The sequence below is a fragment of the Mycetomoellerius zeteki genome, unplaced genomic scaffold (genome assembly GCF_001594055.1).
Source record: "Mycetomoellerius zeteki isolate Tzet28-1 unplaced genomic scaffold, Tzet1.0 scaffold155, whole genome shotgun sequence".
NCBI lineage: Eukaryota > Metazoa > Arthropoda > Insecta > Hymenoptera > Formicidae > Mycetomoellerius > Mycetomoellerius zeteki.
Window position 1 is genome coordinate 2,845,036 of NW_017256500.1, and position 11,450 is coordinate 2,856,485.

At 33.7% G+C, this 11,450-nt stretch overlaps 1 protein-coding gene across 1 annotated transcript in view; it reads left to right on the plus strand.

The window, feature by feature from the left end:
* Positions 1-11,246, plus strand: part of bif (protein phosphatase 1-binding protein bifocal) — a 46,005-nt gene extending 34,759 nt beyond the window's left edge. The window contains exons 3-4 of the mRNA XM_018445036.1: positions 8,974-9,163; positions 9,412-11,246. Coding sequence (XP_018300538.1) covers positions 8,974-9,163; positions 9,412-9,629 — 408 coding nt within the window. The 3' untranslated portion in view covers positions 9,630-11,246. The remainder of the gene's footprint in view (positions 1-8,973; positions 9,164-9,411) is intronic.
* The last annotated feature ends 204 nt before the right edge of the window (positions 11,247-11,450 follow it).

Genomic DNA, 11,450 nt, shown 5'->3' on the forward strand with positions numbered 1-11,450 from the left:
TTTACGCGCGACTTCACACCCGTGCGCGACAACCGACGCGACGCACGCAACAAGCACGCTCGTGTCTGCTAATTACGGAAGATAGAACGGTATGCAGGCATTATGCAATGTATTACGCGTGCATTCGATGAATACGATTGCACCGCGTGTCTCGGTTTCACATATATTATCCGCTTATTAGATAACATTAAACGATGTAAGATTTAAAAGTTTAAACTTACCGTATACTGAGAGAAATATCTGGATGCATTAATTGAAATTCTAGTTAACGAAATATATGTATTGGTAACTGAGAAAGCTGCTTTAAAAATCTTTCTGTATTTATAAAATGTTGAAACCTTTTTATAAAGATTTAAACTCTTTAAGAGACATGCTATCAAAATAAGAAAAAATACGGATCTTTTTATATATAGAAACATTTTGTTGTCATAAATTTAATTTTTATTTTTAAATACACAGATTTTTCTTCTTTTTGCTCGACAGTAAATTAGAATAAATTGAGATCCAGACACTTCGCATCTCTGCAATGTATAAATTCTCACTCACTTTTTCTTTTATATATAAAATCATATATGATTCGAATTATCAAAAGCTTTCACATCTATGTTAATACTAATAACGATATTTAATTCCTATCTGTTGTTTCTGAACAAATTGTAATCTTGCGTGTTATGTATTCATTAAAGTACAATGAATACCGTTATTATCTACTTGTTGACAAAACGCATATTTAATGCATGACTATTAAATAAAAATAGCTAGATACGATGTTCGTTATGTCCGATAAGGTGTATATTGCTCGCGGGTTGCGTGTTGCTCACTTTCATATCAAGTGACACACGACCGAATGACATTTGATCCCTGTGAAGCTGGCCCCTTTTTCAAAATTTGGAAAAAATAAGCAGAGTTCTGATTGCCCCTTATTAGAGAATTGTAGAGTTCTGAATCGATTTTAGAAAGAGTTTCGTTGATTAAAGCGATGAAAACACTATTTGAATTAACGGAAGGCCAACTTCACGTTTCTGAAAATTTGAAGGATTATAACTTTTTATCTTTCATTTTAGCACTTTAATCCATATAGGATAATTAGAACTCTTTGCGAGGTTACTAGAACTCTAAAATCGATTGAAAACTCTACAACTCTTTGGAGTAACCAGAACTCTGTTTATTTTTTCCAAATTTTGAAAAGCCAGCCTCTCATAAAGCCTCTCATTCTTCGGTTAACCACATATTCTTTTCAGTCCAAGACGTTACAACTCACCATAACTAAATGATGGGAAATTCCCGTCGGTGGGTAAAGTATATTCCGAGAAAATCGCTATCATGGTAATTAATCGGAGATTTTTGCCTAAAAGAACATTGCCGGAAATTCAACGTCTTCATATGTATGGGATCGCAACTAATAAAAACGTTGCTTTGCGTACATAATCTTACATAGCATTAAAATGCTAATAACGTAAACATGTGAGATGCAGTTGACATAATAACAATAGAAATATTTTATCAGAATAGAATAATACATGAAATGTGTCTGTATAATAATAATACAGAAATCTAATAAACTGCGACAAATAAAAGATGATAGACATAATATTCAATTAACATTTAAGCAATTATACTGCGCCGTATCGCCAACATATCTGATGTTTTGATTGCTATTACATTTCAACAGAGATTTAGCGTGCAAAATATTTACATGTCGTGAGTTGAATCGAGTTACTGAAATTTGAGAGAGAAAAAAGTGTCCGCTTTTAAGATTTTTGTGAATGTAAACGCAACTTGTTTATAGAATATATATATATATTAGATACTATTTTTTAATAATTACCATTATTAATATTGTAATTATATTCAATTATTATCTATTATTTTTCGATTTCTCTAAAGGATAAATTGGATATCATCAAGTGTGAAGCATAAAAAATATACTCCTCTTTCACAATTAATATTATATAATAATAAGATTAATATAATAATACAATATAATAATAAAAGAGAATATTTTTCTTCTCCGTGTTTAAAATAATTCGTTAGAAGTATATACCTTATATAAAAAAATTCATGCTATTTACAGTAATCATTATGCGATTATTAGATTTTCTACTCAATTTTTTTTAAATTTCATTAATGACATTTACGATCGTAATGCCGCGCGAATTTTAACTGAGTCAGCGAAATTCAAGCTCGTTGAGCATATATTTACAAATTGATTGTAAACGATCGTGAATTGTTTTGAAACACTGGCGGTCTAGTTTTGTATCCTTGAAGAAAAGCTTACGTGTTTAAACAATTTTTATCAACGCGTTACGGATCATGTTGACTGCTCCACAAAGAGCAAAGCATATCCCGTTGCGTTAGATGGCTTGCAGATTTGCGAAATTAATACGTTCTCGCAACTATTGTATAAAAGCAGTATAATAAAAAGATATCTTCTAAACGCAACGGATCTAATTTCACATACGGCTTTTAAATTTGAATAGAAGGTTGCAATCTTATCTTTGTGCTAAATGTCACAGTCTTGCGTATTACAATATGGTCACACACGAGCATAAAATTAGAATTATTTGATCGAAATAAATTCTCCTATTTTTGCTCTTCTCATTATGTATGAAAGCATATCCTGAATCGATTTATGTTCAGAGCTTCTAAGTTTGTCCTTCATTTATGACGCGTTTATGTATTGCCATCGGCTAGGTCGTTCCGCATGCATTTAAATTAAGTGACGCGTAGACGACGCGTAGGATGTGCGTAATCTTCCCAGCAGCGCTGCCAGTCAATAACGGGATCTATAGTAATTCACCTTGTCCGCAGCAGACATTCTAATCGCTCCTCGGTCAAGCATTTAAATTGGCGGCGATTAACATAGCGATCCATCCGCGCGCTCCTGTACGATCGAATTGAATTCGTGTCACGCAAAACCGACCGATAAAACGGCTTTATGTATTTCGTAAATCACGATTTAACGATTCGCAAAGTTGTTTCTAAAATTTTTTATCGCCAAAGCAATGTGTCAGTAAATCGTGACAGGGAATTCTTTTGATTCTATTTAATTATTTAAATAGCTGGCCTTAATCTTTCTAGACTGCCTTTACGGACACGATTTGAATTTGATTATAGAAAAAAATAATATAATGCGTCTTCATATTTCGCACTTGCTTTATAATTGCTTCACAAAATTATTTGAGCATTTATTAACCGTTGTCTGTGTAGACAAATTATGAACTTCAATAGCCTCTTTCGCAAATCAAGTATAATTATCTCTACCACGATTTTATGATTAATGTGAATTTGATTTTAAAAAAATATTATAACACCTTTTCGTACCTCGTACTTGCTTTATGTAAGATTGCTTCACAAAATTATTTGAGCGTTTATTAACTGTTGTCTGTGTAGACGAGTTATAAACTTCAACAACCTCGTTTGTCAGTCGAGTAATTATATCGAAAGGAAACTGCAACGTTCTATGGGAATCGTTATCTTATACTCAATATTTGATATGCGCGATTTACAATTACAACATAATCTATTGAACGTTATTGTCTGAAATATATGATATCTGAAATATATGATATCTAAAAATTCTTTTGCGAGTGATAAGTTGCTTGATTTATTACTGACAGCATAATGAATAAAAGATTTATTGCTACAAAATAAACACATCAGGGTATAAAAAAAAGATCTAAATCTGAGATAATATAAACAGGAAAGTAAATGAGAAATCTTATGATTTATCTTTTTTTTAATGAATAAATAACGACATTAATTTACAATCGCTATAGTCTATAACGGCACACGTTGTACTCTATAACGGTACAATAGTTTATGACTATACAATAATCGGAAAGTAAAGGTGTCATATCCTCATTTTTAAGAAAATGTAATTATAATTCTTGTAGATACAGAAGTGCGTCTATAAATTCGGTGATCGGTTCATTGATTGCATCCGTCCCACTGGGCAAATTTTACATTTCAAGAGCAATTTCCCGAGGTTGCTCAACTCGCTCGATCGAGTAATCGCGCGGTGCCGCGTCTAAATTGCGTCAGAAGCGCGTACACGATGTGCGTAAGGGAACTCGCGCGCGGTTTACCCGCGTTTTATTAGGACATAACGGATGCGACTGCATCCAGTTTTTGCGGCGCGGCATGACCTTTATGTGCATGTCCATTTAACACTGTCGCGGAAAACCTACGGAAGAGATACGGGAGGTTTGAGCACGAGAATCCTAGCAGGATACGCTTAGAGACCATAAATTCTCTCTCCCTAGTGCTTTCGTTATCTGCTGCACGGCCTTCGTATTTCAGGAAGAGCGATATCGTAACGTGACTACTGCAAGAGCCATGTATCCTTCTGTCTCAAAGGTCACGCTGATATTCTCCTTGCACGGAGCTTATGCGTAGATTCCATACAGTTATCCGCTTATTTCATATACGAGCATTCACTTTCCAAAACCTATATGAAAGGTAACATACTATGAAATGTAACGAATGTTCATATAAAATTTTATCTTACGTTATATATCTTACGTTATATGTATATACAGGATGTCCCATAACTTACCTGACAACGCTCGTGGGCAGGTAGAGTGGACTAAACTGAGTCGAAAAGTCCTCTACCATTTTGTAATTTTCGCAATAGTTAACAAGATATTAATTACTTTTTTCTCAACTATTGCGAAAATTACAAAACAGTAGAGGACTTTTCGACTCAGTTTAGTCCGCTCTACCTGCTCACGAGCGTTGTTAGGTGAGTTATGGGACACCCTGTATAATATCTTAGTTATTTTATTATTAGATAATTTGATGCAGATTAATCGTATGTACAAATCTTTGAAATTAATTTTGAAATATTAGTACATCATCGATGGCAGCATTCTTCTTTCTGAACTTCTTATCATTTGTCATGCAATTTCGAAAGAGAGTACAATATTTTCTTTTTAATCAGAAAAATTCTACTTAATTATCCATAACAATAACAAGATAAAAGAATGTTATAAGAAATAATATTATATATAAGAAGCAAAACCTTATGTTAAAAGTTACAATAACAAGAGTATGAATTACATAGGTATTAATGAGGAAATTTTACGTGCTAATAAAATGGAGTAAGATACGTTCACTTTTTATGTGAAACCAAACACTTTCCATGAATAAATATTTCTGATATAATAATAGGTATTTTAAGTGTAGAGAAATTTTTGTCCTCTTGACCAAACTTCAGGTGAACACAAGATTACGGTACGATAGTATGCTGAGTGGAAGGTGCATTCATTCTTTACTGGTTACTCTGAGAACTAGAAAACACAGCTTAAAATGAAAACACAGCTCTTCATTAATAAGAAGAGCGGATCTTTATTAAAATAAGCATAACAAATAGCACGACATATCTTAAAAAATAAAGATTAGTTTTTCAGAAGGAGAAATAACTAGAAAAAATGAAAATAGGATAAAAATCAGTATTTGTGAAGAACGGGATCCATTAAGAGGAAGTCATATCACAGGTGTACCGGGAGAAATCTTTGGGAAAAGATTTAGAAATACTTTCTTTTATCTTTAAAAGGTTATACTACAGATAATGAGACAAAACATTTGTTACACTATAGAGGTATTATTTTTTAGAAAACCGTTTGAAGTATTTCTTTAAGAAATTTCAAAAATACATAAAATCTTTAAAAATTTTACGATCGCAATTGCAGCATGTAATGTTGCAACATGCTTCATTGATTTGAGATAATCTGCTGCATCCTTTGTAAAGGAATCAGTATAGTGATTGTGCCAATGGACGCGCGCGACTTGGTGCGATGATTTGTTTACACGCATCTTTCAAAACAGTTACACTGAAAAAAAAGATTGGCTGCTGCAGCAAATTAGATGGTAAAATATGGCATAGCATTTTTAATTGGCTGCAACTGCCAATTTTTGGTTGCTGCAGCCAATTTTTGGTTGCGTTAGCCTATCTGTAATGTCAGCATAGGATTTCGATTGCCTAACGTAATCAAAAATTGACTGTTGCAGCCAATTAAAAATGCTATGCCATATTTTACCATCTAATTTGCTGCAGCAGCCAACCTTTTCTTTCAGTGTAGCATTGTTTTTTTATGCGTATATGTGATTCCTATCAATATGCGTCGTGCTGAGACTTTCTATTGTGATATTTGCTCCTTATCAATCGTCACGCTACGTTTATCGACAATATTTCCTCGGCGAGAAGAAAGTCTCTTTACCGTTTTCATTTCCGTTTTTCCTAGACATCTTTTCGCGATTGAAAAGACACTGCGATCTGCAATCGCAAATTTGAAGAGAAAACGGTCGCTTTGAGCTTTTCTTACAACGCCATAACACTTTTTATTGTTGCTAAAGGAGAAATATTCTTGATGAAAGTTATTACGAGACAGAGATTTTCATGCTATTCATTAAACTGTCTATGAAATGATTGCAAACGTCCACAGTCCACCAATGACTAAATTTATTATTTCTGCGCGTCTTCAGTTATAGAATTTATATTCTTCGGATACGTGAATATGATTTATATCTTAAGGATATAGAATGTTTTTCATTATTAAAAAGTATAAAATTAACTTAACAATATCAGAGTTATAAATTGCTATATTTATCTGTATATCTCTGTAATATTCTTCTTTGTTATTTCAATCATTTTCAGATAATTTAACGGAGTCATGTACATATCTCTACAGATATTCGTAATTAACTTGTTGAACAAAAGGCAATATGAAAATTTTGACTTTCATATTCAATTTAAAATTAAAATATCTAGATACTCTTAGCTTGTTATAACATTTGTTATAAAAATGTTATAACATTTGTTTAGTTCGAAATCATTTGTAAAAATTCAAGACAATAAATTGTAATTACAAGGCACATAACAATGAATCATGAAATGTACGAATGTAATTGTAGTGTCTTGAAATCAACGTTCGATTTTATCTTAAGATCGAAAGCGACAATCCAAATATCTTATCTTAGATTAGACAATTGCATATATAAAAGAGAATCAGCATATTTGTTCTATACGCAATTTGATTATCACAAGTATTTATCGAGCTTTTATCTTTCATTATCAATTTTATCGTACGACCAAGAAAATCAATCATCATTTTAATAATACCGACATCAATTTCTACGATTAATAAAAGATCTGAATCTGACAAGTTAGATCTAATCGAGGCATTGGAGCGTAGTATTTAAATTCGCTCGTTGTCGTAAAGAAGAGGTATCTCTAAAGATGACTGTGGAAAGTCCCGCGTTCGTTTCTCAAGTTTTGCTATTAATGCCACTTAGCCAGCTAGCCGGAACGGTCCATGATTGTCGCAGTCACTCGCTCGGTGAGAAAATACTAATTGCAATTTGTGACGAAGAGTACGAAGAATACCCCGAAAAAGTGGAGCGCCGCTCTAGAAAGCGCAGTATCATGGCTTGAAGTGACTTTTCGAGTCTCTTAGGTGCTCTTAGGCGTTTACTTTGAGAACTCTTGTCAGCAATATAAAAAAGAGCGAGGAAAGAAGACGACGCGTGAATGATGATTTTAATTGCGAACGCACAATTCACAATCTCATACCCCAAAGAAATGTATTGCTCTGGACGAGATCGATCTGTCGATTTGGTTTTTTGTCTTATATTTCATGACGCCTCAGGAAGAGAAAGAATGATGCGTATATATAATTACACGAAGCGAGCAGTCAATCCCTAGTTGAAATAATCACCGGTACTGTTATCGCCAGACCGTCAGCCTAAGTCATAGCCAGTCGCGGATTGATGTAAATCTTGGCTTTACATCGAAACGTGTCGGAAATAATATTTGTAGAATATTTATGTCATAAATAAAAAATATTTGTAGAATATTTGTCACAAATAAAAAAATATTGTATAATATTTTTATCTCATTACATATTTAAGAAATTAAAAAGATGATTTTAAAAAATATTTTTATGAAAAATGTGTGTGTGTGTATAACTCTTTTAATACACAGAAAGGTATAAGTTATATAATTTATTTAACACTTTCTGTTCTGTGTCGGTGATCCACTTTCCATTTGCCATTTTTTCAAATATAATACGATTTCAAAGATAACACGATAGAACATGTTAAATAATGACAAAAAATTATTTTATTATATTATTTTGGAACAAAAGAAACTTTCAATGGAGATGCATTAAAATTGTTATATATGATATATTTTTGCATAAAATTTCGAGTTTTCCAAAAACATATTTTACCATAAAAGAAGTGGAAATTTTTATATTCATGAGGAAAAGATATATTTAGCTAAACTAAAAACAAGTGTTACATCTTCTGAACTGTTATATAATGTCTGTTCTTTTTTTGATAAAAAGGCTTCTTGCACAGTTTATCTTTTCTATTTTTATCTTCAACAGTGAAAAGAAAAAGAGGAACGATGAACCGTGCAAAAAAAGAATAGACCTAGTATAACGACTGTCGTTTAATCATGAACAGAAGAGACAATAGTGCTTTCTCCTTTGACGATTTGCATTTTCCAACGAACAAAGACGATGACGACGACGACGACGACGATGACGACGAACGGGCGGATGGGCGATCGTCTCCACTTGCTGCTCGCAGGTCGAAAAAGCATCGAGTGTGACCAGATACTGTTATTCGAGGCTACATTATATGCGGTTGCCGTTGTTGTTCTCCCCGTATCTCATTTGTACCCGTGCGCGCGGCAATGCTTATTACACGATGCGCGCCTCGCAAAATTTTTCCACGTGTAACTGTTCTGCTGAAGGCGTAAAAGGCGAACATAAATCGCCGCGTTGGCTGCGTAACACGTGTTTACATATGCGAATACCCTCTGCACACACCCGGCACCGATTCTTCATATCCTACGCTCATACAAATTAATTTATCGCCTCGAACTCGCGATATTTTCATGCAAATCGTTTCGTATTATGCTCGTTTACAGCTGCTCGGATTAATTAAACCATTGTGTGATTTCAGCATCGAATACAATTCGACGATACCGCCACACGTACCTTCGAGTACCCCAGCGAAGCGTCGATCCTCGAAGGCGAGACCAGCAGCGTGGATGGCGAAACTTCCAGTTCCGTAGTCGAGCAACATTCTACGCCGAGTAACAACAAAATCTCTTCGACACCCAGCTCGACAACGAATATGCCATCCCTTCTCGGTAAGATCAAACTTGAGTCTCATTTGTAGTTTGACAAGATATTTTTGCAATTACAATGACATGATAATATAATTAAGTAATTAACGGAAATTATTATATCATAAAATACTCCAGAGATATCATTGAAAATCCTAGAAAATGTTTTATCTTATAATCTTGTCACTTAATCAATAAACATATATTAAGCAGATAGAAAAGATAGAAGCAAAGTAAATACATCCGTGCTACTTGACACTTGTTATCTACAGGTGGAGGTGGACTAGCCAGTTACACTCCTAGCAAAGTGGATCTGACGTCGGAAGGGTTCGAGCTGGGTATCACCAGAGCTATACTGATGGTTCCGACCCCAGCTGCAACAACAACAACAACCGAGCAAACCGATAATACAAGCGAAATGGAATACTTGAGACCGGCTCAGGACGCAGGCGCTTGGGGCTCGGAGACGACCGGCGATCTTCTTTATTAAAAAGAAATGTAGAATGATATTTTATCATTCGCAAGCTCAACGTCCCTTCGCAGTAATAGAACGAACGAACGAAAAGAGAATGAAACTTATAAGGCTAATATTAAGTATTCCTTTTTTTTTCCTAGCGGCGAGAAAATCGCAAAAAACTACACAAATGCAAAAGAATCGATATATTATAATAAACTTTAATAAAAAAAGATTACGACAAATGCTCACATAAGTATATAAAGCGAATTTTTCATAGAAAACAGGTTTAGACGTTCGCGTTCATGACCGGACGACATGTTGGACCACAGATAAGTTATCGTCAAGTGCACATTAAATTAAGAAAACTTTTTTTAATTATAAAGAAAATCAAAAGCGCAATCTCCGCTCATGAACGCGCCGAGTATTGAAAGCGAAGTTTATTTAGATGATTAAGTAAAAACTAACAGTATCATTCCAAGTATATGCATTTACTTTGTATTGTTACGCTATACAGTCAAATCAGCGGACTTTTCTTACACAATGAATCATCGAAACTGCCAAGATACGCTATATAGTGCTGCTTTTTTTTATAATAGCACTTGAAAGAAAGAGCTCAGCGACTGATACTCTGTTGCTTAAAAGAAAAACAAAATAAAAAGAGCATATCATCTTTCTGGCATACTTTATAAGATAGAAAATAAATCGACGAGAGAATCGAGTTTTGTAACCTTTTTGAGATTACTTTAATGCTAAGCTGTGAGTGTTCAAGCTGCCAGTAAAAGGCCAGACTTTTATGCGAGTTTTTTTGTAGAAAAAAAGGCAAACGAGTTGAATGTCTTTGAGATTTAATTGGAGGAGGAAAATGTTCAGGAAAAAAAAAACAACTCGAGTTTAGATTTGTAAACGTTTTTGCCAAAGTAGAACGTAAGTCTACTTAGTATATTTAATAATGTATATGTACAATAAGTGTTCCAGTTCGACAAAACTGTAAGAATTGTAAATTTTAAAGCACATCGTCATTTGTACCGAATGTATGGCAGATCATACTATGCCTTGCAAATGCGAAGATAAGCCATTACAGCGTGTCTTTTCATATTGAGTTTGCATTTATTTTTCAAGGATCATAATACATAAAACTAATAGCTTTTCAGCATAGAAGTTGCATAGGTGAAAACGGCGGTTTAATGTTAATTATTAATTTTAAGGAAATTGAATTTTGTAAATACTAAATTATTGTTGGTCTAGAAGAGCCATCCAAGATAAGTTAATCGAGTCACGGAAGTTCGAGAAAAGAAATTACATTACTTTTAAGATCAACTTTCTTGTATTACTTTTGTCATTGTTTCTTTGTGTTAATTTCTTCTGTCATCTATGAAGCACATCTCGGATGCGTTATCATGGATAATTGAAAATATTGTTTTGAATCGTGTAGGTGTAGGTATTTAATAATGTATGATTGTACCGATATGTAATATGATTTTACGACTTGGACAGTAGACTGATTCAAGCAAGAGAACGCGATAAAAAGATAATTTATTATGAAGATGCATTAAAAGTAAACTACTGCCGCGTTTTGTTAGAATTTCAAATATATTTACTTTATTTAGATGCTGTACCAGTTCACCGAATAGTTTACGATGTATCGTTGTTTGAAAGACTCGTTCTTGTGTCACAGCGTTGTGTCTTACACTGTGATATTTTTGTTAATCTTTTTCTAGTATAAAACATAATTTCCAATTATTCGTCAGACCCAGCAAGTTGTTGATACTCTTTGTATCTTGTTGCTACAATACACGAACATTGCAAAAAGCAAATCAGATTACGTTTGTGCAACATTCCAAATTGAAATTATAT